The sequence below is a fragment of the Branchiostoma floridae genome, chromosome 1 (genome assembly GCF_000003815.2).
Source record: "Branchiostoma floridae strain S238N-H82 chromosome 1, Bfl_VNyyK, whole genome shotgun sequence".
In the NCBI taxonomy this organism is placed as follows: Eukaryota; Metazoa; Chordata; class Leptocardii; order Amphioxiformes; family Branchiostomatidae; genus Branchiostoma; species Branchiostoma floridae.
Window position 1 is genome coordinate 895,107 of NC_049979.1, and position 18,240 is coordinate 913,346.

Genomic DNA, 18,240 nt, shown 5'->3' on the forward strand with positions numbered 1-18,240 from the left:
CACCCACACACGTACACACACATACACAAACTAACACAAACACACACGCACACAGACACACAGACACAAACACACACACAAGCACACAAACACACTTGTGCACACACAAACACACAAACACCCTCATACACACACCTCCTTCTGATGCTCCTCAAACTTAGCGAAGGCCACGTAAAGTTTCTCGTCCATGTGGTCCTCCCCGAAGAACTCCACGGCCCTCTCGAACACCTTGCGCGAGCTGGCCGTGAAGCCGTGTCGCTCCTCGAACCGGGCGTACTTGATCCAGTTCTGAACCGTTGGATGCACCATGACGAGTGCACGGAAGTCAAGGAAACACGCGCTGGTCAACGAAGAAACAAACAAGGAGGCAAAACAAACAGAAAAGCTAAATTGTCTTTAGCTTGACTTTGTCTAACAACTTAAACAAGGTCTCCTATTGGACATCTAAAATTGTCTTCATTCATAGTTAGGGTATAAAAGATCAGTTTTTTTCCAGATCACTTCAGTGTCACTGACGAAGGGTAGTAGATACTATCCGAAACGTCTGACCGTTTCCAAAACCATATCCAGTATGAGTAACAACTTTTTGGCGTATCTTATTACCTGGATGTCTAACCTTCATCGAAGAAAAGCTAAATTTTATGCTTTATGCACCAAGCCAGACGTGAAGGGTCAGGTGTACAACACTCAATGCTATTTCTCATATGCATTAACTTGAATGGTCTTGTGCAAATAGTGCATACCTATCTATACTCATGATATCTACAGTGCGAATGCAATAGCAAGTTGACTTGTGTCTGAAATTGTGTGCTTTCTGAAGACACAACTAGAACCAAAGGATATATCTCTCGTAGATGGTCCGAGCTCTGTCGATCTCCTTGAACCTCAGCTCAAAGTTGACATACTGGTGCCAATACTGCAGGGGAAGGGGAACACAACTTGTTACTGGCAGAACATCTTTCATGAAAAAAAGTTCTCAAACTAACTGTGCAACATTAATAATAATCTTTATTGCAAACTCATGCCCAAAGGCTAATTGCAAAAATACATGTATGAAAGTACAACAATGGTAATGGTACAATAACAAAGTGGACATTAAGTGAAATAGGGGTCATCAACTAGTGATACTTCTAACCTAAAATAAATGCCATTGGGTTTGATTTCTTTTCTGTATACAGTGGAGGATGAAATTCCCGACATTTTGGGAGACGTTAATAATGTCTATAGAGTACATAAACGAGTATCAAACTACTGAAGTATAAGTACAGTCCAATCTGTCCAAGTGAACACCTCTACAAAAGGACCAACTGGCCAGTGTGACCACTTGTGGTTCCTTAAAAGATAAGTTTTTGCATGGCCACAGGCATCAAGAAACCTGTCAACATTGACCAGACTTTGTCTGTCCCCTGAGAAAATGTTCTTGAGCAGTTTTGACTGTACATGTATAGCGATGTTACCCCTTATTCCATACTGTAAGAAACCATATACAACTGCACCTTCGCATATCTTAAGAAATGTTTTGTTTGCGCCCTATGACAGGTGTTTGTGCTCACCTGTTCCTCAGGTTCCCACTCCATCCACCTCTCAAACACCTGTCTGCACCCAGCGGTGTTCACCAGCATCTCCTCCATGTACACATACTTCAGCCTACAGGTACGGTACAACAAGTAAACAAACAAACAAACAAGTACTGGATAACATCTCCTACATGTACACATACTTCAGCCTACAGGTATGGTACAACAAGTAAACAAACAAACAAACAAATAAGTAGTGGATAACATCTCCTCCATGTACACATACTTCAGCCTACAGCACTATTTGTCATTAGGTTTGTAAGTTAAAATGATGATTCAACAGTGAAAAGAAAACATGGATGTTAGAAGTCTAACAGTCTCAGCATCAAATCATATTACACAGAAGTCAGACAAGAAGACCTACTGAAATGTGTCAGGAACTTCCGAAGTATACTTAAGACAAAGACTGAAGTTTGTACTGACCATAGCTGGTTGTCAGGAAGTACAGTACTTAAGGTAAAGACTAAAGTTTGACTGACCAGAGCTGGTTTGCCCTGGGGAGGATGGTGATGGCGCGGTCGAACACGTTTCGGGCGTGGTTCACCTGTCTGTTTTTCATCTCCATCTCCGAGTACTTCAGCCACAGGGTGATGTTACGGTGCTCCACGTCGATCGCACGCTCGTACACCGAGCGCGCCCTGCAACACAGCACAACCAATCATGTTTTTACTTGTCAGGGTGATGTTACGGTGCTCCACATCGATCGCACGCTCGTACACCGAGCGCGCCCTGTAACAGAGCACAAGCAATCATGTTTTTACTTGTCAGGGTGATGTTACGGTCCACGTCGATCGCACGTTCGTACACCGAGCGCGCCCTACAACAGAACACAACCAATCATGTTTTACTTGTCAGGGTGATGTTACGGTGCTCCACATCGATCGCACGCTCGTACACCGAGCGCGCCCTGCAACACAGCACAACCAATCATGTTTTTACTTGTCAGGGTGATGTTACGGTCCACGTCGATCGCACGTTCGTACACCGAGCGCGCCCTACAACAGAGCACAAGCAATCATGTGTTTACTTGTCAGGGTGATGTTACGGTCCACGTCGATCGCACGCTCGTACACCGAGCGCGCCCTACAACAGAACACAACCAATCATGTGTTTACTTGTCAGGGTGATGTTACGGTCCACGTCGATCGCACGTTCGTACACCGAACGCGCCCTGCAACAGAGCACAACCAATCATGTTTTTACTTGTCAGGGTGATGTTGCGGTGCTCCACATCGATCGCACGTTCGTACACCGAGCGCGCCCTGCAAGAGAGAACAACCAATCATGTTTTTACTTGTCACTCAGGGTGATGTTACGGTGCTCCACGTGGATTGCACGCTCGTACACAGAGCGCGCCCTGCAACAGAGCACAACCAATCATGTTTTTACTTGTCAGGGTGATGTTACGGTGCTCCACGTCGATCGCACGTTCATACACCGAGCGTGCCCTGCAACACAGCACAACCAATCATGTTTTTTTACTTGTCAGGGTGATGTTACGGTGCTCCACATCGATCGCACGCTCGTACACCGACCGCGCCCTGCAACAGAGCACAACCAATCATGTTTTTACTTGTCAGGGTGATGTTACGGTGCTCCACGTCGATCGCACGCTCGTACACCGACCGCGCCCTGCAACAGAGCACAACCAATCATGTTTTTACTTGTCAGGGTGATGTTACGGTGCTCCACATCGATCGCACGTTCATACACCGACCGCGCCCTGCAACAGAGCACAACCAATCATGTTTTTACTTGTCAGGGTGATGTTACGGTGCTCCACGTCGATCGCACGTTCATACACCGAACGCGCCCTGCAACAGACCACAACCAATCATGTTTTTACTTGTCAGGGTGATGTTACGGTGCTCCACGTCGATCACACGTTCGTACACAGAGCGCGCCCTGCAACAGAGCACAACCAATCATGTTTTTACTTGTCAGGGTGATGTTACGGTGCTCCACATCGATCGCACGCTCGTACACAGAGCGTGCCCTGCAACAGAGCACAACCAATCATGTTTTTACTTGTCAGGGTGATGTTACCGTGCTCCACATCGATCGCACGCTCGTACACAGAGTGTGCCCTGCAACAGAGCACAACCAATCATGTTTTTACTTGTCAGGGTGATGTTACGTTGCTCCACGTCGATCGCACGTTCGTACACCGAACGTGCCCTGCAACAGAGCACAACCAATCATGTTTTTACTTGTCACTCAGGGTGATGCTACGGTGCTCCACATCGATCGCACGTTCGTACACCGAACGCGCCATGCAACAGAGCACAACCAATCATGTTTTTACTTGTCAGGGTGATGTTACCGTGCTCCACATCGATCGCACGCTCGTACACAGAGCGCGCCCTGCAACACAGCACAACCAATCATGTTTTTACTTGTTGGCAGGGTGATGTTACGGTGCTCCACGTCGATCGCACGCTCGTACACCGACCGCGCCCTGCAACAGAGCACAACCAATCATGTTTTTACTTGTCAGGGTGATGTTACGGTGCTCCACGTCGATCACACGTTCGTACACCGAGCGCGCCCTGCAACAGAGCACAACCAATCATGTTTTTACTTGTCAGGGTGATGTTACGGTGCTCCACGTCGATCACACGTTCGTACACCGAGCGCGCCCTGCAACAGAGCACAACCAATCATGTTTTTACTTGTCAGGGTGATGTTACGGTGCTCCACGTCGATCGCACGTTCGTACACCGAGCGCGCCCTGCAACAGACCACAACCAATCATGTTTTTACTTGTCAGGGTGATGTTACGGTGCTCCACATCGATCGCACGTTCGTACACAGAGCGCGCCCTGCAACAGACCACAACCAATCATGTTTTTACTTGTCAGGGTGATGTTACGGTGCTCCACATCGATCGCACGTTCGTACACCGAGCGCGCCCTGCAACAGAGCACAACCAATCATGTTTTTACTTGTTGGCAGGGTGATGTTACGGTGCTCCACATCGATCGCACGTTCGTACACAGAGCGCGCCCTGCAACAGAACACAACCAATCATGTTTTTACTTGTCAGGGTGATGTTACGGTGCTCCACATCAATCGCACGCTTGTACACCTGCAACAGAGCACAAGCAATCATGTTCTTACTTGTCATTCCATAACCTTCAAACAGTTCAGTTTTGTTCATCCTCATATGTACAGGGTGCCACGAATGATGCTGTTCCAGACAACTCTGTCCAGCATGGCGGCCCACAGGTTTGCGGTCATTAAGTCCAACTTCTTCCTCCAGCACAGGGAAACTGAGCAAAAGTAGTAAAACTACAACTATTCAGTTCAGTTCAGTCGAGGACATCAACAGATGCCAACACGGGAAGCATGCTGGACCCTCCTTCTCCACTCCTCCCTATATGGTTCTCCTGTCGATTCGACAGATGAGCAGGCAGACAGGCATTTTTACCTGTTTTGCCTGACCTGTACATGACTCCTCCCTATAGGGCAGAGGTAATTAGGTCTGTCATGACATACTAAGGGCATGCTCTAATCCAAAATGATGGAATTAAATCCTTAAGTCAGATTCTAGTGTGACAAGTATTTGTGCTGTTACCTGTCCAGTTCCTTCTGACTCTCCTCCCACTGGGCATACTTCAGCCAGTTTCCAATCAGCCCTCGGTTCTTTCTGATGTTGTCCTCAAATTCCTACAGACAGGTAACGGAAGGGATATACTTTTGAGTTACTTAGGACTTCTAATTCAAATACAAAAGGAAATGTGAAGTTCTATTACTTTGTAATCTATCAATATAAACTAGAAAACAAGCCATAACAGATGGTTACATCTAACTAAATGTTCTTGTGAAGTTTATCACATTAATCAACCTGTTCAGGACGTCACATTTAGAAGTCTTCATTAGGGCCTAAGAAAACAATGTGCTTCCTGTTTTCCTACCTTCCCTAGAAAAATCTGCCTAGACTTTTTTTTGGGAGTGGGCAGTCGAGTCATATACCTTCCAAGTTACAATTTTATTCATCCTGTTTCTTATTGAAGAAAAAACACTGCTTGTCCTATCTAATGAAGGATAATGTATATCATTATGCACAACATTCAAGTTTGACATTGAGAGACACTTAGTGTCCTCATGCATTTCAGTCTAAACAAAAATTTAAAAAAAAAAGAAGATATTATAAATCCCCACCTACCAACCCTAATTTTTTTTAAGTACTGAAACAGGAAACACAACATTTTTTCTTAGGCCTAACCACACAGAGCTGATACTTCTCTGTATTGCCTTAACCTCTGCACATCAAAGGGCTCCCTCAGGAGGTAGAGGGTTAAGTCAACAACAGAACACCGACCTTCCTCTTCCTGAGCTGATATTCCTTCAGCTCCTCCTCATCTGAGATCTTCTGCTTCGGTGGCTGCAAGGAAAAAAAGACATCCTTGATTTCACTGCAAATTTGCAATCAATTAACCAAGTAAGCAAGCAATAAATTATTCATTCATTCAACACACAGTAGTACTCTTAAACTTGTGTATGACTTCATGTATCATCTGTTATCTGTAATAAAGACTTCTCAAATATCTCCTTTCCTTCAAAGTCACTTCAACTTCTAAGTTCTACCGAAATTCTTGAGTGAATGTTTTTACATTTTTAGCATCGGCTGCCTCATAAAGGCAAGCTATAACTCCCGTCTAAATCATCATTATCTGTCAACCAAAGTTGGGACTAAGCTGATTTTGTGCCACATAAATTTATGCTCCATTGCCCTATCTTATCTAAATAACACAGCTCTATCCCTGCATCTCTGGGTATAATTACAAATCGGTGCAAGTCGACTCTCCGCAGCAAACTTGGCCTCTAGCTCTCGGGCCTCCACAGAAGTCACCAAGTAATACTCTATACGACAGGTAGTTTGCGGGTTAAGCTAAGAAGAATGTTCCCTCTTTACCGGTGGCAGAACCTCCAGCTCCCTCTCCTTGGCTTCCCTCAGCAGCTGCTCAGCTGTGATCTGTACCGGGGCCGGCATCTTGTTCTTCACCTGGGGAGGGAAACATAAAGTCAAAGTGTTTATACCTCGATGACTGTGAGACTTTGAGAGACTTTGAGACTTTATTTGAAAATCCATTAGTGACGTGCCCTAGGGCACGCCACTAATCTTCCTGGACTTCATACAGACGACATACTAGTACATACAGTGATCATTATTTACATACATGTCAATTAAAAACTGTCCTTGTTAAATGTTTATCATTTCGCTAGACTGGACCTTTGGGTGGTACGTTCAGGACCATGCTGATACAACGATAGACAATAGTGCTCTCTAAGTCTTGGTTTGACTCTTTTGTGATGCAGAGAGAAAAATATAGTGTTTGTTGTTATCTTTGTTTACATCTATCATTTTGCTAGACTGGATGGTGGTGGGCTCTGCTGTGTTCAAGATCGTGTTGATGGTCTGCTGGTCTGACTCATTTGTGACTTCATGAATGAATCTATCGGCTTCTTTTTTTTTTCAAGACAAGGAAGGGACCTTTAACGAAAGACATACAGATAGTACACAACGTGATTTAACATTATTTATTTTACTGTTAGTACGGTCAGGATCAAAAGCAAGTAAATGACACTATTACAGTACTTTCTGGAAGTAAAAACGTAATAATTTTGTAGAATATCATCATCATAAAATTATGATGTACAATGTACTACTCATACCTAAAAGATGATTATTCACAGACATATATCGTCGTAAGCATCGGTATGAAGAGGAGCGTTTACATTGATCTTTATATCGCCAATAAAACATGTAACATTTCCAGCTTGCATCTCATCCCGTGTACAAAACGTATACCTCCATGCCCCCCTCCCCGCCACCATGTGTGTTGACAAAGTCTGAAACCAAACCAGCCCACCTTCGCCACTTTTGGGATCCGCTGAGGCTTCCCCGCCGCTCCACCTGACGTCGAAGCCATCGTGAACGTCACTTGTTACCTGTACGAACTGAAAACGGCGGCAAAAATCACAGAAAACGTTTCGTTTTCCCTCTTTTTCTTTCAACTCGAAGATTTGCGCGTTCCGGTATCGGACCGGAGTTTCTTTTACGATTTCGGAGGTTGGCGGGCAGCCTCAGGCCGAAGGGCTACAGTTCCGCTAGTAAACGTAGGACGCGAAACTTAATCAATATGGCGGAAAGCCGTTTACAGTCTCTTTCCGACAAACCTATTGGTACCGTCTGTTGCCTCTTTATTTTGGTTAGAATATGTAGTAAAATTTTAATTTTGGACCCGAAAACTAGCATTTTTTAACACTTTTTTGATCGAAGCTGCTTGGAAAAAACGAATTTTCCCAGGATAACGGCCTACGTGGTAGAGAAGCTCAATTCTTCATGTTTGTGCAAAATGAAAATAAAAAAATTCCATGTGATAACTTTTTTGCAATCTCCGATGACGTCATTTCTTCGAAATCGCATGAAAAACGCCGCTATTTGGGTCATCAGGCGAAAAAACCGCATCACCGTTGCAGCGGACTAATACAAAAATGGTTTCGCTGGCCGACCAACTACTCCTCGCACAAAAACAATACAACCCACGGGCTTTTCAGAAAATACGACAAATCTATGCTCAGCTATAACGATCACCAAGCCATAGGGAGCAAAAGTTAGGGAGACAACAGCGCACATCCGGCCTATTACACCACCCTTCCGCCAACTCCGGTCAGATTTGAACTCCGACCCGGAACCTTAAGAGGGACATTTTTTCTCAATATGTATTTTTATTACTTAAAAAGTTCATATCTACCATATATCCAAATTTGGTTTGTCTCCGATGGTTACTTTTCCCACAGGAGCGGTTTAAAGTCAGGTCAAAAACACTGTATTTTGAGGCTATCAAGCCTAGATGCATATTGAACCTACGTTATAATACAGAAACATTAAAAAACATGCTTTTTTCTGACATCGCTTTTCTGAAAACGGATAAAATGGGGTGCAAAGTTTGCCCATAAACTTGTCCGGGAAAGTATGTGCACTCTCCCTCGTTTCGGTGCTACACATCGGTAGAAAACCGTCTTTAAAAGTTGGCATCGCTGACGTCACGGAGTGACGTCAGAGGTTGCTCAAGGAAAACAGCAGGGGGTCGCGTTTTAAGTTCGTCGCTTGTAAGTAAAATGAAGAATGTGCCAGATTTTGACATGGAGCAGTAGACCAGATCTCACACTTTCAGAATCAAACGAGTCCGACACCAAACTCTTAACTACTTCGCCGTGAACGGCCCCTTAAGAAGCACAATGCGCCCCAAATGTGTGCAAGAATGCATTCTTACACAGTGCAAAGCACAAACTGGATCTTATTGTCGGCGCTAGAAGCGGGCAGTTGGAATAAGCGCGGCAAAGATGTGTAGTGCTTTTAATAGGCTCTTACTACATACCACCGAAAGAAAAAAAGATCGCCGCGTTAAGGAGCTATGAACCGAAAGTCAGTAAACCCAGTTTCTCCTTAAGTTAGGGCTTAAAGCACCAAGATTTCAGCTTTAATGCCCATTTAAGTCATACTAATGCACGGCATCGCGAACATATGCGATAGGTGAATGACAGAGGTCGGCTCCAATCAAATGACATAGAGAAAGATATGATTTTGGAAAATTCTGCCCGCCAGAATCGATTAAAGTTGCCCGTAATGGTAGTTCTAAGGGGGGGGGGGGTGAAAAAGGGGGAGGGGGGCGCCTAGGGCCTGTACATGAATATGCTGACTTTTTAACTAGAAAAATGAAAAACGGTGTTTGTTTTTCCACAATATAACGACATCTGATGGAAACTTTAAAATGCGTCGAAATTACGTCATCTATGACGTCATATAAGGTACAAGCGCCGCCCTATTAAGGTATCGGACCGGAGTTTCTTTTACGATTTCGGAGGTTGGCGGGCAGCCTCAGGCCGAAGGGCTACAGTTCCGCTAGTAAACGTAGGACGCGAAACTTAATCAATATGGCGGAAAGCCGTTTACAGTCTCTTTCCGACAAACCTATTGGTACCGTCTGTTGCCTCTTTATTTTGGTTAGAATATGTAGTAAAATTTTAATTTTGGACCCGAAAACTAGCATTTTTTAACACTTTTTTGATCGAAGCTGCTTGGAAAAAACGAATTTTCCCAGGATAACGGCCTACGTGGTAGAGAAGCTCAATTCTTCATGTTTGTGCAAAATGAAAATAAAAAAATTCCATGTGATAACTTTTTTGCAATCTCCGATGACGTCATTTCTTCGAAATCGCATGAAAAACGCCGCTATTTGGGTCATCAGGCGAAAAAACCGCATCACCGTTGCAGCGGACTAATACAAAAATGGTTTCGCTGGCCGACCAACTACTCCTCGCACAAAAACAATACAACCCACGGGCTTTTCAGAAAATACGACAAATCTATGCTCAGCTATAACGATCACCAAGCCATAGGGAGCAAAAGTTAGGGAGACAACAGCGCACATCCGGCCTATTACACCACCCTTCCGCCAACTCCGGTCAGATTTGAACTCCGACCCGGAACCTTCCGCACACGTAATGCTCGTTCCCAGGGTCGTAACCTTTGACCTGGATTCTGAGTACGAGAGCGCCTTTTCAAAATCAAGCCTTTGGCGGTTTTTGGTTGAGATTTCTTGGTGCCATCTAAGTCTCTGTTTAATAGATAGGCTTATTTCGTGGTTTTATTAGAAGAACTTTGGCATTTTTATTCCATATTGCCCTTCAACTTCAATGAGATCATTTGACCAATCAACCCCTCCCTTGTGTAATAAGCCCGCTCCGGACCAATAGGAAAAGTTGTTACATTCTCAATCCGGTTAGTTGCCAGGCGATAGGAAAACAAAGATGGCGGCTCTCTGTTGTTAGTTGCTCCGATTTTTGAGAAAAACGCAGATTTTTGCCAATTTTGCGACACAACCACTTGAAAACAAGCAAATTGAAGGTAAGTCCACCCTTCACGCAACACATATTTCGGGAAGAAGCTCGCGATTTTATGATATTTCCGCAAGAGAACGAGCTATTGGTTTATGAGCACTCAGCTCTGTCACACTGACTCGCAGTCTGTATGATGCCTAGAACAACTTGAATCAGACAAAATACAACCAAGGAGGTTATATATTGCTGAGGTTTTGCGCTGCACTTTCACCTATGATCAACTAAGAACAATCTAGTACGTTGACGATGACTGTTCATCATGTTTTGAGTAGAGTAGAGTAGAGTGTAGTAGAGTAGATTCTTCAGGAATGTAGAATTTTGGTTTCCATTTTGGGCCGCTCTTCAATTCACTGGTCTGTGTGGGTTGTCCAGAGCCTGTAGTTGTACGTCCAATATTGCTTTAAGATGTTCACGTTTGGTGCTGCAACTTCTTCCCCTGGCTTGTTGTTCCAAAAATTACCATTCTGTTACTGAAGAAATGTGCTTTCTTGTCACTATTTTCTTGTGTTTGTGCTTCAGTAACTTTGTCTGGGATTTAAACAAAAAAGCCGGGAGTCAGGAGTTGAAAGGCAGTCTGAGAGGGGAGTCAGTCAGAGAAGAAAGAAGTCTTAGTGTCCCAACACACAGCTTCCGTGCTTGTGTCGATGGCATGCCTGTGTCCTGTGTGTGTGTGTCTTGTAGTCTTGATAGTTCCTTGTGCAGCATTCCAAAGAACCAACACTGCCCCACTTATACTGATAGATTTTTTGACATCATCTTATCATCACGGGCGGCGTGCCCGGACCAGGTCCACTCTTTCTCTCCAGACTGCTCTGTCCCCCAAAGCGTTCTTTAAGTCCTCAACCCACAACCCCACGTAACGAGCAAGCTGGTCTATATAGGTTAGTCGGGTTTGCCCAGCATGCATTGCTTTCCAGCTTGCAGTGTCCAAGCTGGTGAGCCATACAATAGTATAGGTTCAACTGTCACTCTGAAAAAATCCCTTTTCACGTTGTCTGGTAGTGAAGACTTCTATTTAGGACTTAGGATTACTATAAACCATATTTCCTCTTGTCAGAACCTCCAACAGCAGGATGACGTCCGTTTCTTCCCCCGGAGGTCCCACGGAGGTCATCAACGCCCGGCGGACCGAGTCGCTGGACGCTCCCAGGATCGAACAGCTGTCCACCAGCGCCACGGAGCAGCTGTTTGGGAGGGTCAACGTCGTCAGCGTCATGTGAGTCTTGTTTGTTTGTTTGTTTGTTTGTTTGTTTGTTTGTTTCATGATACATTATTCTGGGCTCCATGCCAGTCTGTACCTTCCTCTGCATCATCACTTGTCTTGTCATGCACCCACAAATCAGTTGGTATGTTCCTTAAAGTGTCTTTGTATTTACATGATTGTGCATTTCCTAGTAGCATCTAGCAATCCCTGTTATAGGGGCTTAACAGTAGTCTGGAATCCACCCCGTATTATAGCTCCAGAGTCTCTTCTGTCCTCTCTGAAAATAGTGTATCTGGCTAGCTTAGCAGTACAAGAATAAGAAGATCGGTGGTTGCTCTTGTGCATCCAGAATCGATCTTCATTCTCACATGAAATATACTGACTATTTCACTCCTTTTGTTTGCAGAGAGAAGGCGAACTTGGCGGTGACGTTATGTAATGAGCAGGACGACATCCTGGGTCACGCCGCGTTGTACGACTACCCCAACACCAGCGAGGCAGACCAGGCAGAATGGCAGCAGTGGCTCAGTCAGAACTACGACACTGCAGACTGCACTGTGAGTAGAGCACTAGAGTAGGCATATAATAGGCATAATAACTGCATGTTGGTTCATTTGGAAACGAGTTAGGAGAGAGCTATCTCAATGGGTAACATTAAGAAGTCAAACCCATCAAATAGCTTAAGTAGAATTAGATTTAGATTAGACGTTATTTCTCTTTTGATTTATCTATAGATCTGATTTTCCTTCTCTGCTAAGCATACAATTATGTATACCACTACTTTTGTTTGTCTGCAATTAGCCCTTGGGCATGAATTTGCAATAAAGACTATTATTAACACTGAAAGGTGCAGCAGTGGCTCAGTCATAATTGCGACACACAACTTGGTCTTCTGACAAGTTTATTACCAGTGCTGCTGTATCGTAAGACAGCTAATGTAATGATATGCACTTCTTTGTAGGAATGAACCGGGAAGAGTCAATGGTAGAGTGTAAAAATGGAAAAAGAACAGCAACAAAATACTTAGATCTGAAGGAAGCTGACAGCAAAATGTGATGAAAATTGTTTGGCTGATATATTTTGAAACTTCCGAACTCCTAAGAAAAACCTGTGAAAGTAACAGAGATCCTGTTGTGTTATTTTCCAGCCCCTGAACAGCCTGTTTGTCCACTACTTTGTGGCCAGGAAGGAGTACGCTCACGGCTGCGCCCAGGAGATCATCAGGTGGGTGTGGTAAAGTGAAAGTGAGGTGAAAGTGGTCTCGGACTAGTTTAGCACACTTCAGTCAGCCAACATGCCTTAGCTATTAGCTATTACAACAAACCTGTAAATACATAGTACTGTAAATGCATTTAAACTCAATGGGATTGAATTTTGCGGCAGCGGGGAAAAAAAGGAAAAATGTTTGCAGTTGTTTTCAGTTTGAGGTGAAGTGGCCACCGCAAAAAACGCAAATATTAAGCCACCGGGAAAGTTTCTGCATTGACAGTAACTGCACATTGTGTCTGTCTTCTTTGTCACAGCTAGTGGAAAATTTAGCTCTTCTTCATCCAATGAGCAACAACAGTCAGGATTTAAACTCCCAACCTCTTGGTACAGAGGCAGGGTTGCTAACAAATGAACTAGGCAGTGGCTTCAGTTTCAGTTCCAGTTTATTTATTTATCCAGGAAAATACATCGCCTACTGGCGTTTTTCAATACCTCCTGGGGGGCCGGGAGACCCCAACATAAAATAACACGAAATCACAACAACTGAATCAAAATTGAAATTAAAGGTCAAACTTAAGTAACTAAATGTCAGGTGTCAACTGATTGCAATACAAATAACTCAAGATAACTTGCGCTTATTGTGCGTATGAAATGTTTCCAATCTGATCAACGACAGTAAGGATACAAAGGAACCCTCATATCAGAATGTTAAGCAGACTGAATCTTCCTTCTTGTTTCAGGACGATCTTCAACGCGGTTCCAGACCTGCACTTTTGCTTCCTGGTGGTTCCTCAGGGGGTCTTCCCAGGTCAGTTCTCACATTGGGCGTGTTCTGGTGCAAGTGTGCAGCTTAACACTGACTGATATGTGAAGACTAGATACTACCTGATGTGTACTGACAAAACAGTGTTACTTCCTTTTAAAATTTATCGCAGTGTTGCTTCCTTTTACAATCGCATAATGATGCTTCACTTGCAAGGAAAAGTACAGGGTGTTGCACGCATGCACGCACACGTTTCAAATAAATATAATAAACTTATTTTACAAAGTCCAAGAGAAAAACATTTCTTTATTGTGCTGCAGAGCTGGTCAGATTTTGCTAAAGGTTTGTTTCATTGTTACCCCCTGCAGAGCCAGCCCTGTCGGCCATCTTTAAGCCCATGGAGAAGACGGAGGATGCGAAAGGCCCTGACGGCTGCTCCATCTTCGTCTCACACAGGCATGAGCAGGCTCCTGTCTTACACGTTAGGAAGGCCAGGTGAGGCTTTGCTTGTAACCGACACACCAGTAGCTTAGCTCTAGGCTCCAACTAGTAGGTAACTGGGAAACTGCAGTTCAATCTTAGGAGGGGCTGCGGCAGTCTGCAGGAAAAGGCTGCCTGTGTTTGAGGAGGTGCCTCAAGCACGTTCAGGGGAAAGGCTAGCAAACCCTACCTGTCAAAATGTACCCTGATGCTGAAACAGAAAGGACACTTACTGACCTGTGTGCCACTAGGCACTACAAGGTGATGACAACAACATCCCCTGCTTTATTGTTTTTGGGTGGGCCGACTACTCTCTCTTGGCAGCTAGGGGCTGAATTGCGGGCAGCTTACAATAGGCGGGGCTAAATCGCAAGGGTCTGGAGCAAGCTGCCATTTGGCACCACTCAGGTGACCTCAATACGACGGTCGCAAGTGTCTGGAGCAAACTGTGATTTGGCGCCACTTAAGTGTCCTCAGGCTGTAACCAACATTAGCTCCACTGCAATGGGTAGGGGGTAGAGTGCTTCCTTTGCCTGCAGGAGGCTGTGAGCTAAAATCCCAAAGACTTGTGAAAAGGTTGCATTCATGAGAACACACAGTTTGCACAGCTTTGGAGATGGTGGCACTGCCCAGAACAGTGAAAGGTGTGGAAAGAGTTTCTTAAGTTAACATCCGTAATTAAGCAATTTAGAAAAGAGATGTTGGTGCAGTGATTATCGTTGAAGTGAGAAAAACATTTCTGCCCTCCCCCAGAGTGGAGGACCACGACGACCTCACGCCCATCTTCAACCGCCAGAGCGACGTGCTGAGCACCAAATATGGAGACTACTTCCTGGCTGAGCTGATCGAGGCACAGGACGACAACAACCACTGTGTCATCGCAGAGGTGGGAAATATACCTGCTCTACTGCTCGCTATAGCTTACTAACCACTGTGTCATCGCAGAGGTGAGGGATAAAACTGTTGCTCAGTTAAGCCCCTGCTATACATTCAGGACTTTCCTAATACTGTGCCCCTGACCATTTTTTGACCAAGCTTGGCACTAGGTGGTAGCCTGGGTACCACCCAGATAGTACAATGTAGTTTGCTCCTATGTTTGCTTCTGCTATCTGTCTGGGGACCTGCACGGTCAAACTGTTTGGTGGTAACGTCAGTCAATAAGCGCATCAAGGAATGGATTCTAGAGCACTCGTTTTATGGCAACAGGCCTTCCGCAAGCGTATGGAGGGCATTTTTTGTGCTGGAACACTGGTTCGAACGAGCACTTGAACCCATTACTTAATTCGTTCATGTGTAGGGACCAATAAAAATTTGGACAATTCCAGATGGAACAGCAGAGAAGCGATATGTACAGTGTATAATGAATGTGAGAGCTAGAAGTGACTGTATGTAGTATATACCTACCCATGCTGCTCCGTGGCTTATTTCCCGTTAGGTTGAGGGCACTGCTATTGGCTTCATGAGCGTGTCCAACGAGGTGAACACGTCGCTTCTCGCCGAGTGTTTCGAGCTGGGCCCCTTCCACGGGCTGTGCCAGCCCCACCCCGACGATATACTGGAGCCTCCCCGAGAGCCCACCCCTCCCCCTGATGTTCCTGAACCTTCGGAGACCGCCCCGACCACGGCTGACCAGAGACCCAGCTCTGCCGCCTCACAGGCTTCCGCCAAGTCTAAGAGGTAATATGTTTGTTTAATCTTAAAAGACTTATAGACTTATACTGTCAGACTTATAGATTTACACTTGATGCTAAACACTATCCATACACAGATACACTTGCCTGTCCCTGGTACTAAACACTATCCATACATAGATACACTTGCCTGTCCATGGTGCTGAACACTATCTACACACAGATACACTTGCCTGTCCATGGTGCTGAACACTATCTACACACAGATACACATGCCTGTCCTTGGTGCTGAACACTATCTACATACAGATACATATGCCTGTCCTTGGTGCTCAACACTATCTACACACAGATACACATGCCTGTCCTTGGTGCTGAACACTATCTACACACAGATACATATGCCTGTTCTTGGTGCTGAACACTATCTACACACAGATACACATGCCTGTTCTTGGTGCTGAACACTATCTACACACAGATACACATGCCTGTCATTGGTGCTGAACACTATCTACACACAGATACACATGCCTGTCCCTGGTGCTTAACACTATCTACACACAGATACATATGCCTGTCCTTGGTGCTGAACACTATCCACACACAGATACACATGCCTGTCCTTGGTGCTGAACACTATCTACACACAGATACATATGCCTGTCCTTGGTACTGAACACTATCTACACACAGATACACATGCCTGTCCTTGGTGCTAAACACTATCTACACCCAGATACGCATGCCTGTCCTTGGTGCTGAACACTATCTACATATGCAGATACACATGTCTGTCCTTGGTGATGAACACTATCTACATCTGCAGACACACATGACTGTCCTTGGTGCTGAACACTATCCACACACAGATACACATGTCTGTCCGTGGTGCTGAACACTATCTACACCCAGATACACATGCCTGTCCTTGGTGCTAAACACTATCTACACCCAGATACATATGCCTGTCCTTGTTGCTTAACACTATCTACACACAGATACACATGCCTGTCCTTGTTGCTGAACACTATCTACACACAGATACACATGCCTGTCCTTGGTGCTGAACACTATCTATATGCAGATACACTTGCCTGTCCTTGGTGCTGAACACTATCTACACACAGATACACTTGCCTGTCCTTGGTGCTGAACACTATCTCTATACACAGATACATATGCCTGTCCTTGGTGCTGAACACTATCTACACCCAGATACGCATGCCTGTCCTTGGTGCTGAACACTATCCATACAAAGATACACATGCCTGTCCTTGGTGCTGAACACTATCTACATATGCAGATACACATGCCTGTCCTTGGTGCTGAACACTATCTACATATGCAGATACACATGCTTGTCCTTGGTACTGTACACTATCCATACACAGATACACATGCCTGTCCTTGGTGCTGAACACTATCTGCATCTGCAGATACACATGCCTGTCCTTGGTACTGAACACTATCTACATATGCAGATACACATGCTTGTCCTTGGTACTGTACACTATCCATACACAGATACACATGCCTGTCCTTGGTGCTGAACACTATCTGCATCTGCAGATACACATGCCTGTCCTTGGTACTGAACACTATCTATATGCAGATACACATGCCTGTCCTTGGTGCTGAACACTATCCATACATAGATACACAGACCTGTCCTTGGTGATGAACACTATCTACACACAGATACACATGCCTGTCCTTGGTGCTGAACACTATCTACATATGCAGATACACATGCCTGTCCTTGGTGCCGAACACTATCTACATATGCAGATACACATGCTTGTCCTTGGTACTGTACACTATCCATACACAGATACACATGCCTGTCCTTGGTGCTGAACACTATCTGCATCTGCAGATACACATGCCTGTCCTTGGTGCTGAACACTATCTGCATCTGCAGATACACATGCCTGTCCTTGGTACTGAACACTATCTATATGCAGATACACATGCCTGTCCTTGGTGCTGAACACTATCCATACATAGATACACAGACCTGTCCTTGGTGATGAACACTATCTACACACAGATACACATGCCTGTCCTTGGTGCTGAACACTATCTGCATATGCAGATACACATGCCTGTCCTTGGTGCTGAACACCATACACACACAAGTTCTTAACCACTGCTAATGAAGCCTCCTTCTCTCATGCAGGTCTGAAACAGCAATGACTGGAGAAATATCAGAAGCGACAAAAGCAGATGCACCCGAAAAAGGTATTTGCTGTCTTAAAGATGTTTCCATGTTTTTTCTACTTAAATAGTATTCTGGAAAAATTTCTCTGTACAATGACCTCGCAGTTGACCTTGACCTTGACCTTTGTCCCCCTAGCAGCTGCCCCTTCACCTGCAGGCTCGGTGACTGGCACACCCCTGGCTGGAAAAAGGTCGTCAAAAGGTTAGTGTGAAAATAAAGGAGTTAAAATTCTTTGCCTTAAC

General features: G+C 44.8%; 2 protein-coding genes across 2 annotated transcripts in view; one reads left to right on the forward strand and one right to left on the reverse strand.

Annotated features, from left to right (window-relative positions):
* LOC118421100 (crooked neck-like protein 1) overlaps window positions 1–7,613 on the reverse strand; it is a 20,207-nt gene extending 12,594 nt beyond the window's left edge. The window contains exons 1-8 of the mRNA XM_035828263.1: window positions 7,454–7,613; window positions 6,496–6,585; window positions 5,902–5,964; window positions 5,155–5,246; window positions 2,057–2,215; window positions 1,554–1,647; window positions 844–916; window positions 136–314 (exon numbers count right to left, since the gene is read on the reverse strand). Of these exons, the coding sequence (XP_035684156.1) occupies window positions 136–314; window positions 844–916; window positions 1,554–1,647; window positions 2,057–2,215; window positions 5,155–5,246; window positions 5,902–5,964; window positions 6,496–6,585; window positions 7,454–7,513 (810 nt within the window). The 5' untranslated portion in view covers window positions 7,514–7,613. The remainder of the gene's footprint in view (window positions 1–135; window positions 315–843; window positions 917–1,553; window positions 1,648–2,056; window positions 2,216–5,154; window positions 5,247–5,901; window positions 5,965–6,495; window positions 6,586–7,453) is intronic.
* Window positions 7,614–11,545: 3,932 nt separating this feature from the next.
* LOC118421529 (cilia- and flagella-associated protein 61-like) overlaps window positions 11,546–18,240 on the forward strand; it is a 33,046-nt gene continuing 26,351 nt past the window's right edge. The window contains exons 1-9 of the mRNA XM_035828849.1: window positions 11,546–11,703; window positions 12,098–12,248; window positions 12,839–12,915; window positions 13,641–13,708; window positions 14,032–14,158; window positions 14,897–15,029; window positions 15,579–15,820; window positions 17,957–18,018; window positions 18,134–18,199. Of these exons, the coding sequence (XP_035684742.1) occupies window positions 11,561–11,703; window positions 12,098–12,248; window positions 12,839–12,915; window positions 13,641–13,708; window positions 14,032–14,158; window positions 14,897–15,029; window positions 15,579–15,820; window positions 17,957–18,018; window positions 18,134–18,199 (1,069 nt within the window). The 5' untranslated portion in view covers window positions 11,546–11,560. The remainder of the gene's footprint in view (window positions 11,704–12,097; window positions 12,249–12,838; window positions 12,916–13,640; window positions 13,709–14,031; window positions 14,159–14,896; window positions 15,030–15,578; window positions 15,821–17,956; window positions 18,019–18,133; window positions 18,200–18,240) is intronic.